General features: G+C 38.2%; 1 protein-coding gene across 3 annotated transcripts in view; it reads left to right on the plus strand.

The window, feature by feature from the left end:
• LOC131436880 (methylcytosine dioxygenase TET) overlaps positions 1 to 21741 on the plus strand; it is a 406314-nt gene that overhangs the window by 112872 nt on the left and 271701 nt on the right. For all 3 annotated transcript variants that reach the window (XM_058605845.1, XM_058605847.1, XM_058605846.1), the window contains exon 4: positions 11978 to 12127. In XM_058605845.1, coding sequence (XP_058461828.1) covers positions 11978 to 12127 — 150 coding nt within the window. The remainder of the gene's footprint in view (positions 1 to 11977; positions 12128 to 21741) is intronic.

Below are 21741 nucleotides of genomic sequence, written 5' to 3' on the forward strand. Positions count from 1 at the left end.
AGACGCTCTTGAATAAAACACTTATAATAAGAAAAGAATTATAATTTACGCATAAAAAGTTATTCTTACGTCTTAATTTTGCTTTAGACGTCAATTATGTAAGGGTTATATGCAAAATGCTGTTTTATGAACTGCAAACGCTTTTCACGAAAACAAGCTGACAAGTCACATTAAGGGTTGAAATACACTTCAGCAATATCAAGGCGAAATACTTAACCTGTTTGAAGTATTTTCAATAATTTTTGCGTTTCAAGTGAATTATTACATACAAACCAATTCGCACTCTCTAATTCTGTTACTAACGCAGACATCGATAGCACCCACTCGACGCCGTTCTACTGATCAAATGTCATCATAGTCACACGGTCATAGGCATGAGATAGGAACTTGTGAGCACTTAGTTATCTCACCTTTTGACGACCCACCTGTTAGTGAAGGCTTATGACACTCGAGTTGTGCGATCTGATTCTGATAATTTACTTTGTTAGTCAAATATTGACCGTGTGCTAAAAGAGAATAAGCAGCAATATCAACAATGTATGTTATACTTTATTTTATAGTACTACTCGAAAACAATAACTCTTTATCTCAATTTGACTTTCGAAAACCAAAATGCCCTGATCAAGTTTTGTTCAAGCCAAACTGATAATATTCAGAATAATTCTTGTTTAAAATTCTTTCAGCATGAATCAACATAAAAATCTCAGAAAATCATCGTCTCTTTCGTGTAAAGAGAAGAAGTGAAATGTAAATTTTTTTAAATAAACAGCTCTCGAATCGTATTGACCATTTTAACACTTCTTTGAAGTAATTTTTGGCATTTTATCACTTTTTTATCGTCCGATAATACTATAATGGTGGATCCCCGTTGTGATCGCCATGTCAACAAACCCCTCGGGACTTTACTACAACAGCAATAGAAAATGGAGTTGTCACGCGATAGTATTTTTTGCGTCAGCATTTTCATTTGTATGCTTGGCGAAAATACGAAAGCTTATTACGGGAAGCTAAAAATAATTTTTCTATGACTTAAGCCCAAATATTGAACCAGCTGTTAAAAATACAGCCAAAAACGCAATCATTGGGCAAGACCTTGGGCATACTTTATAACCGAATTGTAACAGTGTAAAAAGTGCTTCGACGTAACAATACACTATATTGACATAACATGAAACCACGACGAATTTACATTGCTTCTGCTGTGTAGGAAAATAGATATAGATCCATATACATTTGAACAGAAAGTATTTGATTATTTCAACAATCATAACTATGGATTGTGCTATGTTAATATTTAAAATGTGATTTCATCGATGTTGCCCCAATCTCTATCAACTGTTCTTCTGGAGTTTGGAACTCCGCATATTTCGCATGTTGGTCTAGAGTCAATGCAAAGTGTCAATTTGTATGCATATTATTTCGTTATAAAGCAAGTTTAAATGGAGTCGAATGTGAAATTCAATTAAAAAGGTGCAAAAGAAAGTCATCTGTGCAATTTTTGGATTGTTACTGACGATGAAAAGTAGATTCTAAGCTGTCAATCGTGTTGATAGAGCACTAGAAAAAGTGCGGTAGATGAGAATGTGTGCGTCTGTGCGAATATGAATGAATTGTCAAATCATTGAAAAGGATCCAATTTCGGAAAGCACTAAAACTAATCATAATTCTTCGAATATATGAGTCTCATTATTGATCTTCAAATCAAACGGATAGAATTAAAAAAATCGTTGTTCGAATTATGATCCCCTTTACTTTTATCGAAACCGAAGCTGGCGGTGGAAATTTGCATCGGCAAACACTGGAACGGCCCCGTCCAATAGGTTGCTTTGATCTCTGTGACAGTTTTCCCTTCTACTGAGATGGGCATACGATTGACACTTGAAAAAGAAAATATTTTTATTATTCATGATAATCCGTTGTAGTAGATGCCTGTTGTAAAGTGCTTGCATTAACGGAACGTCCGTTCCGATAGAGAAAAGCTAAAATGTGATAATTCAGATAGCAACAGAAGACCAAAAGATTTTGCAACGCTGTTAGTTTGATTGATTGTGTAAGAGGTCTTCCTTCCCCCCCGACTCAAATGGGGCCCCTCGGTCCAACAAACATGAACCCACTATAATTATTCGTTTAACCGAGAATCACTTGCAGGGGTAACCGCGTCTGTGGTTCTGAATTCCTTTAAATGGCTTCATTTCGCAAAGTAACACTCAAAGTATTTCAATTAATTGTTTTCAAACGATTATGACCGTGTACATCTCCACGGAGACTCAGCTCACTCAACACTCAACTCGACAGTTGCCCGAAATGTCGGTGTTTATCAAGTTAACTTTTATTATCTGTTTACGATTGGTAGTCGAGCGGCGAAACTCGGTGCTCTGGTGTTTTGGAACCCCTCGACGGCAACAAGAAGCGCTCAGACCATCGAGACGGCAAACCATAAAGACGCATGTAATCTTCTCCCGCCCAGTTTTCTCTACAGCTACTACAGCTTCCGTCAATACCACCGTCCGTTGTTTTCCTTTTCCTTCGCACAGCATCGGTGGTTGCCAGAAAATTAATCTTGCTCTATTTTTTCTCATCCCTCGCCTACTCACTGATTTGAGGGGATCCCATCGTCTGTCGCTCCACGGAGACCAGACGGTAGTGTTTTGGTTTCGAACGAAATTTATTAGCACTTCGGATTAGCCAGACCTAGAAGACTGAAGCGCTTTCGACCTTGACACCGATGAAAGAACCTTCCATCATAACACCTGATTATTGACACCACTCAACTCTATTATCGTGACTGTCCCCTAAACCTTAGATCCTAGACAAACAACGAACAAATACCGTTTTGCAGCGCAATTTCATACTGAAACAAAATGTCGCCCCTAAGCTCGACAGCCGAAAATAGAACGGCTGGCTTTACCCCCACCCACCGTGGGCCAATTCGCAAGCAGACAGTGCCGGAAAGGGGGTTGAAGGCGCACCCTTGTTCGGCTGTTGATGAATTATTTACCCAAAAACAGTACGCACCTGACCTTCATTCATTCATTCGTTCGGAGCCAGACGGCGGCTACGGCAATGGGGATTGCCAAAAATTTCCACAAGGGGACCTTGAAAAGTGTCAAAAGTGCGTGACACTCCGTTTCGGCTATTGTTTCCAAATTTCCGGAACAGCCGGCATGCAAAGCGGAAAGGGTTATAAGCCGTGTTTTAAGCTAATGTCAAGTTTAGGAAATTGCGAAAGTGCCCTCAGCTTTGTGGTTTGCCGGTGAAAGGGATTGAAGTTTTTATTCCAGATGCTTCGCTTTATGGCCATGATTTTTCGATGGAAACGCCAGGTAGGTTCTGACACTGGCTCACAATAATCGAAACAATCCGTCAGCTGGTCCCAAATGGTTCGTTCGGTTCGATGCAAGAAGGGGATCCCGTTTATGACATTCGCCCCCATTTTATTATACTTTCATCGGTTAGCTCGATACGCCCTCCAGTCGAGGGAGACCTTTTGCGTCAAGGGGGGGCCCAGACCCTTCACAGGCGGTCGGTCGCCGGTTGTTCGGTAAATTTCGATATACAGATGAACTGAGTGGGTGGAAGGAACCGAAATTCCCACAGCGGACGGAAGCTTTTTCGGGTGGGTACTGTGTGTGTGTGTGTGCGGTAGCTTCTCAGCCGGTTGCTCGATAATGGTACGATACGTAGTTCCAACACACAGACCCCTCTGCCCCTCCCCCTTACGTGTGGGGAGCCCTGAGCGACTTCAGCCGCTTTCGAGTCGGTCCGGCGAGACGGGCAAATCTGTCTGGGCGTAAAATATAGCGACTGTTTTGATGGCTCAAGCTAGCCGATGTTGAACTAGGTTAGTACTGTTTTGTTCGGGGTCGGGATTGCTAATGTATAGTGTAGTTTTTTTCTGAGGTGTTTCTGGGCTTACTAAACTCGTGACTCAGTGACAAAAGTAAAGATCCCTAGCTGGTGAAGAATGATGATTTTGGTCACAGCAAAGTACTGTTCGATCTCGACGTAAATACGTCTTACTTTACTTTGGGTCGCCTTTTCAAAATACACTCTGTGAAAGAATGGGTAGAATTTAATCGTAAATATCTCGAATTGTACTACACGCAACTGCAACATTCTTTCTCTGTGCCATCAGAAATATGATCAGCAATTTATGATTGAACTTTCCACAGTGTGAGATAACCATAAAAAACTTAAAAATTAAGTTTTTTCAAACGAGAAAAACTCATCACGCTTGCTTACCTTTTTTCTTGTATCCGAGCCGACGGTTTTGAGATAGTCCGGCACATATCAGTCTCGATGTCCAACTGGACGAATATGAAATATGGATTAAAATCGATCATTTCTTCCAGTGCGTCGGACGGAACTGAACGTCTTGATTTGAACCTTCCACCAGCAACATTAAAAACACACTTTCGGCGTAGTATAAAGTCTCATTTGGATAGGATTCTGGAACTGAATCCAGAACCTGGATTCTGATCCACCAGAATTCCGAACGTAATTTAAGGTTTAGAATTTAGTTTCAGTATAAAGTTGAAAAGTTAAAACTAAAACTCTGGAATTGAATCCTAATTCTAGATTCTGGAGCAAGATTTTTGACTAGATTATGGAACTGACTTTAGTGCCTTAATTCAAGTTTGGCTTTTGTACCCTGAATTCTGATTCAGATATTCAACTAGAGAATTTCGGTAAAATTGCTAGATCTGCATTCCGAAACAATATTTTGGATCTGAACATCGAACCAGAATTTTGAAACTGACTTTTGAACCATAATTTACTTTCTGAATTCAGTTTCAGAATTCGCTTCCTGGTTCTGAATTTAATTCTCAAATTCATTTTTAAAATTCAGAATCTTCATGCTCAAACAAAATTTGGAGCTTGGGATCTGGAATAAGATTTTGGTATTAAATTCAGTTTCTTGTTTCAGAATTAAGTTCTAGAATTAAATTCAAAACATGGATTCTGAAATTAAATTCATTTGCACAATTCTTGAGCTAAATTCATGAACTGAATTCTTAGTCTGGATTCCGAATCAGTATTTTGCAAAAAGAATTCCGATTTAAGCTCCTTATGTTAATTCCAATTTCTGAATGTCCAGAATTCAGGTTCTATCAGTGTCATGTTATTCGTATTCACGTCCTCCAGTTTTGTCTCTGACATTACCCATCCGTTTTTGTGTGTTAGGTAGGAATACATGTTTGCTATATTGATGTCAAATTAAATTTGTTTTTGGTAACAAAGCATAGTTTGACAAGAAAACGAAAGTTCCTGAACACAATTTCAGAATTTTTTTCCTGAATTCAGTTTCAGAACATAATACCTAAATTTAGTTTCAAAGTTAATTTCCAAAATGCAGAACCTTCATGCTCTAACAGAACTCGAAACTTAGGTTCGTGAACTAGACTTTGGAACTGAATTCAGTTTCTTAGTTAAGGTTAAGGTAATACTCAGTTCCAGAAATAAATTCGAAACATGGATTGTTGCAGAATTCTTGTTATGAATTCCGAACCAGTATTTTGCAAAAAGAATTCTGAATTCAGTTCATTAATTCAGCTGAATGTCCAGTTATGTCTCTGACATTACTCCAGAGCAATTCCAGAAATGCTTAGCAGATCATTAGACTCGACCTTCTCCAATTTGGATGAAACTTTGCACGTGGCTGCAGTATGGCAAACCATAAGTTTTGAACCGATTGAGAGGTCAATCCGACTCACGACTGATTTTTAAAAAGGGCGTATGTATTTTTGCATTTCACAAAAACTGCCTTTTTCAAATCTTTGTAACTCGGAAACCGTTAATTGTACAAAAATTGCCTTCAGGAAGAAGTTGTAGGGAATCGATAGGGCACTCTAAAAAATATACACTGAAAAAAAAATTAGTTTTTTTTTCTATAATTACAAAATAATCCGAAAAAGTTAAATAAAAAAGAGCATGGTTTTAATTTTTTTTTGATAATTTCTATTTTAAAGATGTTATTAAAACCTACAGATTGATGGCTATCCCATCAGTGCCTTTTGAAAAATGAAGAAGTTAAGAATGAGCGAAAAGTATTCATTAGGAATTCCATGCAGCGATGCCAGGTTCACAGAATAATCTGTGTTTCGATTCGATCACAGACTGCCAATGAGCCCCTAACAGTCTTGAATTTGCTAGGCAAAGCACAGAGAAAATATATTTCCGACAGAGCGATTGAGCCTTTTCGCCGTTTGAGCCTTTTCGCCAGAACCAATTTTCACAAACATTTTATCATTATCCAGCTTGCGGTTCCGGAATAACAAGGCAATATGTGCAAATCTATGAGAAAATGCGCTCTCGATTTTCTCGCAAAATTTCTCAACCGATTTTTACAAACTAAGATGCAACTAAAAGGTCTTGAAATTCTTAAAAAGTCCCCGAAGAATTGATCCAGATCCAAGTTTTGGTTACAGTATTGCAGCACGATAAATGAAAAATTTCCAATTTCGAGATTTTTTCAAAAGTGATCGCGAAACGAAGTGCAAATCAAAAAAAAATACTGGTAAATTCATCTAGTTGGCAGACCTTGTAAGCTAATGCATATATAAAATTCCTTTGGGACTACTAGTCTTCATTTTCCGCTACTGAAAGCACCGGTAATAGAGAAGAAAATCACCAAAAACAGAACTCACTTCGACTTCTCAGCAACGGTTAAACCAATTTTCACAAAAAATGATTCAAATTGACGTTTCCAGTGTCTTAAAAGATACTGTGCAATTTCATCCAGATCCGACTCCCGGTTTCGACATTATAGAGCGATGAGTATCAAAACTTTCAAACTGTCATACAAAATTATGCAAAATCGGTACGCTTCAGAACGTGCTGGTACGGAAGAGGAAAACACCAGCGCCTTGCACACAGCGTGCTCTGTTCAATTTTGTATAGCGTGCAGAGTTGCCATTTTTAAATATTAACTTGACATAACTTATTACAAATTGAAAAGGTTATGGTAGTTTATACACAAAAAAAGTTTTTGATTTTATTCAAGTTTGAACAAAAAATCTTGACAAAATCTTCTTGTGAAGTTTTCGAAAATATAAATAACATGAGTAAGGCAGCATTACACCACTAAGTGGATTAAAAAGGTTTTTCAATCACCAATGATGTGTGCACATATTTTGCACAGACCGATTCTTGGATCGATCACAGATTTTTGAAAAAGTGACCTGGCTCTTGGGTTCCATGGTAAATATGATTCCGAACAAAACTGTAAATATACCAAAAACCAGAGTCTTCTTCTTAATTTCTGCCAGTTTTCGCTCTGATTTTAATCGTTTTTCTTAATAAATTCTATCAACAACAAATTTCAATTAACATTGGTCAAGATCCCATATAAAGATGACAGTTTGTCTTTATTTACATTCGAAAATTTATGATTTATTTCATTATTCTATGTAAAGAATTAGAGATTGGTCAATAGTACCGTGATACCCGATCGAAAAACGCAAACAAAGAGAAACTGTCATTTGCACGTGTGATCTTTTCTAATGTTCATCTTCAAATAACGTAAGCCTGAATTCGAACATTTTCAAATATATAAAACTTATCAACGCACAGTTCCACCTAAAATATAAGGGCATATTCAGTAGTGTTTTAGTTCTAGATGCATAATTTATGTCAGTTTTAAAATTTAAATCTGGATTTTATAACAAGAAAAACTGGTAGCACCAATAGTGTTTCACTCGTGTTTCAAATATAGAGAAACAGAACGGCATCGTATGCTAGTTTTGAATTTGACAGAAGAATAAATAAAACTGGAACGGCTTGTTCTAGTTTTAATTCTATTATAGATTGCCCATTTAAAACTTCCAGCTGCTAAATTTGCTCTAAGTATAAGTGGTTGAAATTTGCCAAAAATTAGTATCAAGGGCTACCTCGTTCTGTATCTTCCATTCTTCCCTATGACTGAAGTGTGGTCAGAAACGGTAGGTAAAATTTTCCAATGTTTGTGTCAATGAAAATAAACAATTTTGTTTCATTATAACAAATTATAAAAGAAAAAATATGACTTTTTGAAAATGTTAGACTCTCTTGAGTAATAAATTATTTCCACACATTTTATAGACAAAAAACTTCAAACGTGTTTCTCGCGAAAGCAGCTTTTGAAAGTCCTTGTCCAAAAACTACTGCACCAATTTTGTTCAAAATTTGCACACAGTTTCTACTTGTGAAATACCAGACCGCCTCTTTTTGTTATTTGTTACTTTGGGGAGAATTTGCAGCTACAAAATGGCGGATTTTTTCGTTCAAAATCGTATTTTTGACTTTAAACAACCACCAAACACAAGTGGAAGTTTCTAACCATCTTTTTTTTTCAATAAACATACCTGTAGAATATTTTTACTTCATGTAGAATAACAACACATTTTCTTTTTATATGAAGAAAACATTCAATTTTCACACTATTTCTGTAGAACAGAAAACAACAACAAACCGTTCCAACACACTGAACGAGTATTTCGTTCAGTATGTCGTTCAACAAATGCTCAACGCCCAACAAGATCTAACCGCGAAATCGGTAAACTAAAGATATCAATTTATCAGAATCTCGACAAATACCTTCAAGACAACTTGAGTTCGGTAGATCATAAAAGTTGTTATTTTACTTAAACTTCAAGTTTATAACTGAGTGACGTTAATAAGTGCAGTTTTTCTTGGAAAGGGAATGTTCTTGGTGCTAGTAGTTTTGCTCTTTTGGTCTTTTTTGGTTCGTGTAAGTTTTGTTTAACGATTTTTTGCGATATTTGACATGTCTTCTACACACGGAACAAAGATTTCCGTGAATCCAATCCACTGCACTGAACTTTAAGGTCTATTTACACCTTTGGTCCGTGCATGGAACTCATTCAGACCGGAATGGTGTAGAAATACCTCTACTGTTTGTTAGAGTTCCGGTAAAATGTATTTCCTTAAAAAGTAAATGTTTTATTGAAGTTTAAATGTATTCTAGTCAGATTTTGAGTTACAACCGTGCAAATGTTTCATACAGTTGTCGAGTTAGAGTATGGTAATAGTTACCTTGCGGTAAATTAAATTGAAATCCTTACTGGAAATGACACCGAAACTTCATTCATTTTACTATATCAATGACATCATAAAATTAATGATATAATTTCAAAATTCGAATATCTACTTTATATTCGGAATCCTATTTTAAGGTCGGCAACAATCGGTATGCATAAATATCTATGATTTCGGTCATTTCTCCTTCCAAAATGACAAAACTCTACATTGAATCTGTCAAATTTGAGATACCCAGAGTTTCAGTTTTAATAGTTTTCAGAGCACTCGGTTATTCGAATGTCGAGTAAGGTTTGGATGCAAAAAAAAATTACGAAAAATATTGTTTAGAGACAATTCTTGAAATCCCTATCTTATATTATCCAAGAAAAATTGTTTTTATGTGTTGTTCAAGTTTATTTTTGCACAAGGGATGTGATGAGTAACACAATCACCAATCAAATTTGCCTTCCGCGGCCTACCTTTTGCCCAACAAATTCCAATTTTGGTCAAAATCACACACGAAGAAAAATTTGCGCTAATGTCAAAGCAATGCCTACTTCTTTTTTCTTTCTCCCCTGTTGAAATAAACAGAAGAAAAATCAATCAATAACCGTCTTTCAGCATGCTTCGATCAAGTGGCATTGCCAGTTACTTGCTCATATACTGCGATAGTCCATTCGACAGTAAACAATGTTGAAAATTCAATACCATATGAAATCGTATATGGTCTGATTTTGTGGCCTTTTTCCCAATTCCAAGCAACAGTTTAACTTTCTTGATCGAACAATACCCCGTCAATCTATTTACACATATGTCACTGCCACCATGCCAGCCAAATCAAAACAACGAATTTCCCGAACCCGAACATCCGGCCTCCTATGAAGTCGTCTCACAAAACCGGGCCATACAAGCTGCAACCATTTGTCCCATTGAACTAAAAATCGACCGTACGAGACAGATGGAATAGTGCCGCCGCGCACCCGCCCGGACCTCGTGTCAACGGACGGACTCCGACGTTTTCCACACATTCGCTGCAAACAACCCAACATGGATGAAGCGAGAGGAAATAAGATGACTGGTGACTGGTTGGGTTCGATTTTTTGATCCCGAGAATTGGGAGACTATTTTCGGACGCCACCACCACCACCACCGATTCGGTATTTCTTCCATTTAGTTTGGTTTTTCCCGCCAGGCACACCTCGAGGCTTACCGAATCTGTTCCTTCTGTTCCGATTTGTTTATTTCTAATGACTTCCATCTTCTGCTGGTGAAGAAGACTTCTGCTCAAGGCGAATGTCATCTATTTTTGGGCAAACTGCGGCTGCGGCTGCGGGAGAATGGGTGAAAACAATAATCACTGCAGTGTAGAGCAGGCGGGAATAAAAATTGAAATGTAGGGAAAAACGCATCCAGCAGAGAGTAGGTGAAGGGACCGGGTGGTGTTTGTTTTTGCTTTCGGGAGTTTTCCGTGGAAAAATGGCTACCCCCAGCAGAGAGAACGCAGCGAACGAATGTCGTGCCACAAACCAACCGGTGAATGAACTTTGAACATCATCGGGCCGGGGCCAGCAATGATGATGAGGAGGAGGCAGCGCGTTTCGTTTCGTACATTTTTCTTTTCGTTTTTAGCCTTGTTGAGATGAGTTTTCCACTTCTGCCGAAGATGCGATGTGAAGATTTTTCTTTCCTTTGTCGGCTCAGCACAACAGCAGCAGCAGCAGCACAGAGCGGAGGCTTCATTGAATTGCCAAAAAAATGAAAGAGTTTCCGAAGAGGCTGGAGAGCTTGGTACGACGGTAGCTTGATGGGAACATTTTTCGCTATTTTCGTGCCGTTTTTTTCCCCGGGTTGCTAGAGGTAAGATTTGAGAAGATGAGTCACGTTTCCCAGGTCGATGACACGGAACAGAACGAAAACGGCCCGCGTTTGACAGACAAAAAGAAAAACTGAGAACAAAGAAGCTGGACTTTTTAATGAAGTGAACATTTTTTACCGACAATCGCTGGGTAATTGCCATTATTTCGAGAGGAATTCACGGAGTTGGTTGCAACGATCCTGGGGAGAATTCACACAAACAGGATAAAAAAACTTCCAACTGGATTTGATTGATTCCAGGCTCTATTTTAACAGACTTAGAGGTTTAAAGTTATTTTTTTTTAAATATTGAAGATGATTTTTCAAAAATTATCTTGTGAAAAAAATAAATCAGCCGTTTTCTAACAGAGTTTTATTGCAATTCTCTGTGAGAATCAAATCTCGTGTTGAATTGATCGATTAGTCGATTTTGAACCGCTTTGGTTGAACTTCTAACTGGGAACTATTTAGAAAATCAGTAAAAACAAATCCTCATAGAACGGATGTGATGAGCAAGCCGATCAAATTTCACCCAACCTACCTGGATTCGACTCCCAAACCTACCAACACCAATTATAAAGCCAGCATAGCCTGCTAAGTCATCGCCGTAAACTCCTAGCCTTAACATAAAATCCCTATAAAAATAACATCTGCTCAGGTTTTAATTTTCATCTAGTAGCCACCGATAACCAACGGAAAGCAACCGGCTTTCTTGGCATTTATATTCTTTATTTTGTGTTCAGATAGCTTCAACGACCAACCGGCAAACAAAACAGCTGTCCTTATGCGTGACCCATCTTCATCGGAAACGGTTCAAACCGATACCAGGCTCACGATAGCGTATGCCCTCGCGCGGTAACTAGCGAAACCATAGCATGAGCTTTCGGTTTCTAGTGCGAAGACTCGCCCTAGCTTTCGAAGCTTTCGTTAATCGTCGACCAACAACAGAACTTTTCATCGACCTACAGCACATTTAGCTCGAAAAGCTTCTCCCATATTTTTCAATTGCAATGGAACTTTTTCCCAACAACCGATCGCAGCGCTGCTGCACGGAGAACAACCGAAAACTAAAGGCTTGTGTCTTTGCTTACCGCAACTCTTTCAGATTCTCTACGGGCCGGATGGGCAACTGCTGAAACCGGAATCGAAACGTGGACGCGGCAAGGGACGATCGGCGAAAGCCGAGAAGGCTGCAGCGGCCGCTGCTGCAGCTGCCGCCGCCAACGGGGGCGCTACCACCGATGCCAACGGAGCGGTAAGTTCACTTGTTTTTTTTTCGCTTTCTTATTACGTTTGAATTTTATCAATCAGCTCATAGAAATAGTTTCCAGTGCATTGTAGATTGCCACGTAGGGCAATAGTATTTTTGTATTCTTTATTTTTGTGTAGTGTATCGTGTGATTGGAGAAAAACTTCGAAATTGTAGATTATGAATTATTCTTTCAACGTTGGAATCAAATACAACATTTTACTATTTTCAATCAAATGAGCAAATTTGAATTAAAATGTTGCCCATTTTATAGCTTGATAGAAAGATGGTACCTTGGATTTGTTTACCACAACCAAGGGGAGGACGCTTAGAACAATGTGCCAATCACACAGTAACACAATGCGTTGGCGCATTTATCAATATTGGCACTTTCGTTTTCATACAGTTGCACAGTTGTGGCACACAAGGGCTCAGTTTTGACAAGTAGCTGTTTCATGGGGAACAGCGTGGCACACTTTGACTCACAGTATATTACATGTTTTTTTAGAGGCACAATATAGTTTGTGTTAAGCGACTCTCCCCTTTACCACAACTCATAAAATAATAACAAATGAAATGATGAATGCTCGCTTACTTTGATTGACTGTCTTCTGATTGATTTAAAGAAGACACGCATTATGTATAGAAATTCCAATGTCGTCGAGCCAATTCTACATCCTAATCAAAATACTATACACCTTCATCATTCCATGTTTTGTCTTTCTCATATAGAACGGTTATGCAATCACTGTGAAAACAGACTTTTAAACCGAGGCCCGGAGGGCCGAGTGTCATATATCATTCGACTCAGTTCGTCGAGTACGCAAAATGTCTGCCTGTCTGTCTGTCTGTCTGTGTGTGTATAACGTTTTTTGCACTAACTTTTCTCGGAGATGGCTAAACCTATTTTCACAAACTTAGATTCAAATGAAAGCTCTTTAGGTTCCATACTAAATTCCTGAATTTTATTTGGATCTGACCTCTAGTTTTGGAGTTATGGGGAACAATATGCAAAAAAATTTAAATATGTGTTCTAACTTTTATCATAGATGGCGCGACCGATTTTCACAAACTTAAGTTCAAATGGAAGGTCCTGCGCTTCCATACAAACTTCATCCGGATCCGGAAACATAGGGTGAAAAATGTTAAAAATTTTATACTATTACTGAAAGGGGTAAAAAGGCTGGATTAAAAGGTTATTTTTATAGTTTCGTCGTTTACGTTCGTTGCCAAAAAATAGGATGCTTCAACTGATTAGTAAAAGGGATTTTCAAATAATTAACACATGGATCAATAAGTCCCGAGACTAAAGCAGAGATGGCGCTCGTAGTAAACCAGTAACCACGTCTTTCTAGAGTACTAACCTTTGCTTGAAACGGGTCAAAATTTTAAGTCGATCCGACCAGAAACAGCTGAGTTATCGAGGTTGGAGTAAAGTCGTTTTGTAGTTTGTTTAAAAAATGGAAAAAACCGAGTTTCGTGTTTTGATAAAACATTGTTTTGTCGTGAATACGACTTACTTTACTATGGGGTGCCTTTTCAAAATTTACCCTCTGAGAGAGTGATAAGTTTTTGATCGTGAATATCTATTGTTGTATCTAATGAATCAACATAATTCTTGCGACATGCCGACATGGAAATATGATCACAATTTTATGATAAAATTTTCAGTTTTGTGACATAGTCTCAAATAATTCAAAATTAAACTTTTCTGAAATGTTTGGTATAAACGAGTATCAAAAAGGATAATTCATAAGGCGCGTTTGCCTTTCTCGTATTTTTAAAGCTCATAGCTCAGTGATTTGTGAAAGGATTGATATAATCTAACTACCAATAGAATCGAAATTTTTCAACTTAAGCGTGTATAGCAAAAGCATTGAAGTATTTCAATAGTACACTATTAAAAAACCTGTCTCATTTGCTCCATGTCAACACCATGTCAGAACGCGTTCTAAGGAAGAGAACAAAATATCTGCTGCTGTATAACAAATCGTCCGGAAAAAATGTTCCGAAAAGTGGTGAATATCGCAGTGAGTTCCTCAATTTGGTCCTAGTGAATGCTAGAAACGAATCCCTTCAGCATATTGATAGTTTCTTTCAATAAATTATGCAAATCCGAAATGAAATAATCGACATTAAAATTCTGAATGCTGCTATTTTTATAGCCATTAGGACCGCCCATTAGTGAGAAAGCTACAAACGAAATCACATAAAAGGAAATCTCTTAACAAAAATTCAATCAGTTTGGATTCAATCGCCACTGCGAGCAGATGTGTTTTGTGTCGTCTGCACGCTTTCGACAAGAGCGATTACGTCACAGCTGCCAGTCATTAGCATTTGGAAAAAAAACAACGGTGGAGAGCATTGCACAATATCAGCCGTTCTAATGGCTCTAAAATTTTTCTAAAGAACTATTAGGATTTGTTGTTCGCAAATCGTAGGGAAATATCCTCAGATTACTGCAAATCAAGAACAGTTTGCTTAGATTTGTACACTTTTCGCTGTGTGAAATTCACAGTAATCGAGATCAAGTGAAGCTTTCTTTGTTTTTGCGAAAAATGTGAAAAAGGGGAATGCGTGCATAATTCATACAATTGATATTCGGAAGTGTTAAGGAACATGTCAGTTGTTTTCGTATTCACGACATCCAGTTATGTCTCTGACATTACCCACCCGCCTTTTTTAATGGGTAAAAACACCCTGCAAGCGAAACAATGGATTGAAAAATGTTATCCGGACTCTTGTCCATCAAAAGCAACGATTTGTCGGTGGTTCGCCGAGTTTAAACGTGGTCGTACCGACACAAATGACGCGAAACGCTCGGGTAGACCTGTGGAAGCCGTTACACCGGAAAATGTGAGTGAAGTGACAAAAATTATAATGAAAGATCGTAAAGTGACGCTTCGTGAGATTGCTGAGATGACACAGGACGAAACATGGATACATCACTACACTCCAGAGTCGAAGTGGCAGTCATCTGAGTGGCGCACAGCTGGCGAAAGTCGTCCGAAAACGCAGCAGTCAGCTGGCAAAGTCATGGCGTCAGTTTTTTGGGATACGCATGGCGTGATTTTCATTGACTACATCGTAAAGGAAGGAGGAAATCGCAGAAAAACGACCGCACATGCAGAGAAAAAAAAACCTTTTTCATCAAGACAATGCACCCTGCCACAAGTCGATGAAAACAATGGCAAAATTGAACGAATTGGGCTTTGATCTGCTTCCCCACCCCCCATACTCACCAGATTTAGCCCCCAGTGACTACTGGCTCTTTGCTGATATTAAAAAAATGCTCCAGGGAAAAAGATTTTCGGGAAATTTATTTTTGATTTTTAATCGATTTCATCAAAAAATAACCAAAAAGAACCAATAAGAGCATCGCCGTTCACGCTACCTATCTGGGTTCGACTATCAACCCCGTACATAAGGTCAACAAGTTTTCATAACCCGAATGACGAAAAATCATTATTAAAATTTGAAAAAATAATCACCAAAAACACAAGAAAATAGTTTTTCTGAAAGAATAAAGCTACTACTGCTAATCTACTAAACTTTTTGGAATTATATGCCAACTTAACGGTTTGAAATTAACATTAAAACCAAAAATTAGTTTGTAGGTTAATCGGAAAAATTTCAAAATTTATGGAAAACAATTTTAGCACCACTATGAGAAACGAAGAAGATAGCTGTAGAACCGTTCTGAGCTCTGGATCGAATAATTGGATGACCGATTCCGAATAAATTGGTGAAAGAATCTGTCGAAATTGAATGAGGAAAAGCAAACAGAATTAGAAAATGCTTTTTCTTTGCAAAGTTGAACACTTTTTCGTATTGAAATTGATTTAAATTCAGAATGAAAATTTAGTAATATAAAATCCGATTAATACTAAAGTCTTTCCGATGTACAGAACTGACTAAAGACCGATTGTTTCAAAAGGTGAGGAAGGCGCAAAAAAGTGCGTCATCCACAATATTGACACTGTAAAACAAATTCTGAGAACGAAGTAAGAATTGTCAACTTGTTGCACTTGTATATAATAAGTACTCTATTGTTCATGGAACTTGATGTTGAAAAATCTTAAAAGGGGGGGTTAAATGAGCATAAGAGTCCGATGAGCAATCGAGTAAGAATTCTTCACTCAGACCGTTTTGGAGAGAATTCCCACATTATCAGTTCGAAATGAAATCCGAGTGGGCAAAGAATTTTCATTCTGAATTCAATATGAAATTCGAATCAATTCGGACTCCAGTACAACTACCGATTGGTTCGGAAATCTCCGATTTTGCACGTTTCGATGCTGATTTCTAGTTAAATTGGAAAAAATATATATAAATGAATACATAAATTTAAATCTTCGATGTTTTCGGTTATATAATAAATGACAAGTTCTTCCTAGAATTACAGCCTAAACTTATGAAATTTGCTGGAAATCATTGACAAAGCCTACCTTAGTTAGCATTGTCAATACCTCTTTGACCAACACATATATAAATTGAGCGAAAATTCCATGACATTTGAAATATCACTGTAAATCGGGTTGATCGGAAAGTTTAGGAAAGATTAGAAATGACTTTTTCAGCCTATATAGAGCATGATTTTTTGCTAATTGGTAACAAAAGCATTGGTACCATTATCAATACTTGTTATTATCAAAGACGTTTACCCACAGAGCCCACATCCCCGGTAACCAATAAGCACATACTAATGCCGCATTATGACAGCAAATAATCGCTAATTGGTATTTCAATCGCACTTGAGACTGAATTGAGGCCGACTTTGGCCAAATATACGACTATTCATAGATAATGCTTATTGATGGCTTGTGTGCATTCTAAAAGCTGAATTTTGATTGATTTACAACAGATGAGCTTTCAGATTGTTGATATTGAGCTAGAGGCATTTTTGGTGCTCATAAAAGGCTACTTTAGTGCAAATACCAGTGCTTACTGGTTACCTGGGATTGTTCAATGGCATTAACAGGATTTTAACATGTATTAACCGAAGGCAACAGCTATTTTTCAAGCGTCGGTTGACGTAAATATCTGCATTCATTACTTCATTTGGGATGCGTGGTCTCGTAAATTCACCACAAGCGCAAATAGCCTGCCAGATCAATATATTTGTGCCAATGAACGCTGAGTGTTCCGTATTGTCAACATTATCATCTTCACGAATCGTGTAGCATTGCTTTATAGTCCAAGTTCAAATACGTTCCATCGATGCAGTGCTTTTTCTTGACAAAAACTGCGCCATACAACTTTCTCGTCTATGATTTCACATTGGCTGTCTAGGTAGAATTACTTTTTGACAGCTTCTGTTTCTTGTGCATCTTCAATTAGGTTTGATTTGACGGTAGAACCGACAGACTACTCGAAAAAAAAGGAGGCTCAAATGACAGCATTTGGAAAGTGTGACCTTACTCTTCGGAACTTCTCTCTATTAATAGTCTTTTTTCGGCCGAAATCTGCACAAACAAGGCTGACAGAGCTGTTTAAAATCGATTAAAAATTCCCGGTTTCACTATTGTTTCAGTTTCTATTTGTTTTTTTTTTTTTTTCATTCAAAATCTTTGCTCTGTTTTCACTAGTAAGCAGAATGAAGCTCAAAATATACACACCAAAAAAATTTGAATTTTACAGGTGACTTAATCCCTCATACGATGTAATTCATAAAGACCTAACTTGTCAAATGACGGAAATCACTCCACCGAAGTCCCTTCCACGACGCAATTATTCAACGTTTGCAAATGACAGTAATATTCACTGCCTACTAGATCAGAATTAGATTTTTTTGTTTCGCCTCAGTCGTTGTCCTCACGTAAGGAACAGAAGAAACAAAACTCATCGAAGTCACGTTTTCCAAAGTCGAAAAATTCAAAATGGTGACCGTAAAATCACTCCATCAGTACGATTTGTCCAACGGATAGCAAAAACAAAGCAGGACTTCTCTAGATGCTCGACACCCGGGAATGATTTTTGCAAAGTGGCATCGTGACGCACGCTGAAACCGTAATGTTTATGAAGCAATTTTCATTTTTGCGACGGCGATTTTCGGAACCGGTCGGTCAGTCAAGGGGATGGAATGAGATCATAAAATTTTCACTGCTGCTCAGGGACACCGAGCAGCGTCGTAATTTGCGACTTGGCACCGTCGAAACCGATTTGTCCCCACATCCGCGCGGAAGCATTGTGCGAAAGCGTAACGCGTCCGGGCGGCCATCTTGAATTGTTTTTTTTTTCATGCCATATTGCTGCGCGGCTTCCGGAAGTTGTTGCTTTTTACGATCCAGCGACCATTAGACAGACCTGAATGATAGCAACAAAAAAAAAAGCGATAATGTTCCAGAGTATCATAAATAAAACGGTGGAAGTGCAACGGCGTCACCCGCCTGATGGTTTGGCGTCCTGTCCGATGGCTACCAATCGTAACCCAAAGTGCTTTTCTTTGGACGCCGTCGTGCGGAATGTTCCACGTTGTTATCGATTTTGCCCACCTCTGATGTGGGGAGGGTTCCACTTCCACTACGACCGTCACGCGTCGGGACCAGTGATTGGGGCTAGTGGCCACCGAGCTCGGCGGTTGCTCTGATAAGATTGGATGCCACTGTACGGTTCGAGTCATGCCAGCCGAGACGGATGGAAATTTATCTTCTGAGATTGCAAATTTGCTATGTGTTGGTCGTGTTTTTCCTCCGTGCGCCACATTCCGAGGCAGCACCCATTACTCGCCGCTATCTTCCGAATGGTGCATTGTAAATATTAAATCAAGATTAATTTATATGCTAAATAAATTTAGTTTATCTCAATGCTGGGGCTGGTAAGGCAAAACAAACGGAACAAATAAAAATAAAAATCGCGGCCGCGATAAAATGAAAAGCACATGCTATTCGACCACTCACAAACACACACATACACACACACGCGAGCGCGGTACGTGTGATTACGGATCACACAGGAACCAGTGGCTTCGAAGTCGACCCGGAGGAAGGTCAAGATAAGGACGAACTATTTACAATCTCCGGGAAGAAATGTCGATAAGAAACTGACTTGCAACAAGGCTGCACTGTCCGCCAGTGTGTTGATGCAGCCGCCGTCGTGCAGCGAATTTACCAGCCTACTGTGAGAGGTTCAGAGGTTGTTGTGCCGACGGCTTTTCGCCCTGATGAAAATGCTTTCATTATTGTTGGTACGGTAAATGAAGCTTGCTTTGCTTTAATTTGGCTGCAGCCCGATGACAATGCATCATTCGATGAGATATTCTACGAAGGTATAGTAGGCGTTGCTTACAGCTACTGAGCCGCCTGAAGATGCACCATGTATGAAAGTATGTCAAGTGGAATCTTTATTGAAATGTCAGTTTTTCTAACACTAGTATTAAAAAACATTATTTACTCGAAAAATTTAGTAGTGATTTCAAAAGTCGATGTCGTTTGGCTTCAAATAAAATATTAGATGGTTCTAGTGCATATTTCGTTGAACCTTTTATTAATTCTACAAGTTTTCCGCTATAAATGGAATTTGGTTAGTTTTTAATCAAAACTGAAGTATTTTTACTCAAAATTTAAATCTTCAACGGGGGGTTCTTTCAGGTTTTATAGACCGTAATCAAATTTTTGCTTCATACATGATCGTGTCGATTCGATTAGTTTTGTATTACTAAATTTCGTTGGGATCGGATACTATTCTTGTTTCTTAAATACGCGGGTTGCCTCGAAAATAAAGCGACGGGAGTTCTGTATCAGAAGTGAATAACTAACGTTTTGACATTTGTTATAAAATAATTGATGAATTCCTGGACATTAAAAGAATATTCTATCGTAAAATACAACTTTTTCTTATCATTCTGACAGTTCATGAAAAAATTCTAAATAAAAAGAATCTTAATTTTTGAGCTCAGGATCTTATCGGACCAGTTTCTGAGTACCTCGACGTATTCCGGTGAAGAAGCTCTGTACTATTCGAAAGTAGTTCATTAGTTCCAAAGCCACATGATATGACCGAGCGTTGCCGTGATGAAAAATTACGTACTCGTTTCTGGTCGACCTTTCGCCTTTGTCTTCGAACGTTCTCGTATTGCCGGAGAACTCGCTGTCTTCATCGTCATAATCACCACTTTAGAACCGTTAGAACCACTCCCAGCAGTTTAATACAGTTTTCCGGGTTTGGGTTCACAACCAAAATAACAACAAAAAAATGTTTTAACTCAGAGACAGACTTGTGTTACAATGCTTTTTTCTGTAAGTATGCAAAATAAAATGTTTTTAATATGTCTATTGTATATTTTTTCGTGTCTTTTGTATATTTTCAAGTTGTTTTCGAGAAACAGGTTTGTAACAACCTAAGAAATTAAATCTTCCACAGAATCTGCATAAAATATGTTTTCTCGCTGCTTAAAAATACGCGAGGAACTTTCGGCAACTTGAAAGTACGTAACTAGTTTCGAGCTAAGTTTTTCGCTGCGCGTGGAACTTCGACAGTGGCGTCTCGTGACAAAATCGACTAGATGTGCACTGCTTATGTGATATGATATCAGATGTAATTGTTCGTTGTAAGTGAAAACTAAAGATTTTGGAATGGAGATTCGCTTGGGGTTTTCGAAACAATGAAATAACGATATACTTTCGGATGGGGATTTTTTTATTAAACTTATTTCGTATCATCGATATAATAGAAGAATTCGGCACTCTGCACGTCGAGCAAATCTGTCAATAACCTCATCGATAAAACCGCTTCGACGTTGCAACTAAGACAGCATTTTGTTTTCAACTGCCATAAGCATAAGCCACTGAAGCCTCTCCTAGAGTTGTGCTTACAAGTTCTCACAGAGCCAAACGTGACAGAGACACTAACACAGCGACAAGAGATACCTAAAATTTTAAGTTTGATGATGAGATGTGTGTAAACATACGCAATTTCAGTGCACAAGGCAAAGTGCTCGAGTTCAGAGCGCCACGTATTGGCTACGGCCGTGCGATATGAAAAGATCGTTTGGCTGTCATTGACCAGCAAGCGCAAGCAGCTTATGGTGAATTTGTACATATTGTGCTATGGATTAAATTGGCTCATTTTTTATGTTCAATACCATCCGACCTGCTTTAATCGATTATATAGAGATTCTTAAAAAATAATTGAAAGCGTCTGGAGATGCAGTTAGTTCCCTTAATTTCAACGGTTGGGCAGTGAACAAGGTTTGGGAGTTACTAGGTAACAATGAACTAAAAACGTGCAATCGATTTTCTCAAAGATCACTTATCCAATTTTCACTAGCGTAGGTTCAAATGAAAGGTCTTACAACCCCATATAATCCTACAAAATTTCATCCGGATACGACCTCCGGCTCCGGAATTAAAGACTGAAAGGTATAAAAATTTCATTTTCAGAGACGTGTTTTCATACATGACAAGGAAAATTTAATCAAATACATTCAAATAGCCATATAATTCTTGAATTGGACAGATTTGGTTAGTTGATGACTAAATAAATTGATTTTGAGTATACAGCATCTTCGTTCCAGATTCCGGAAGTATCGAAAAAAATGATCGTGTACTCAAAACCTGGAATCACTCCAATTTCTTAGAAACGATTGAAACGGTTTTCATAATCTTCGATTTGAATGAAAG

This window comes from Malaya genurostris, chromosome 3 (assembly GCF_030247185.1).
Source record: "Malaya genurostris strain Urasoe2022 chromosome 3, Malgen_1.1, whole genome shotgun sequence".
NCBI classification, from domain to species: domain Eukaryota; kingdom Metazoa; phylum Arthropoda; class Insecta; order Diptera; family Culicidae; genus Malaya; species Malaya genurostris.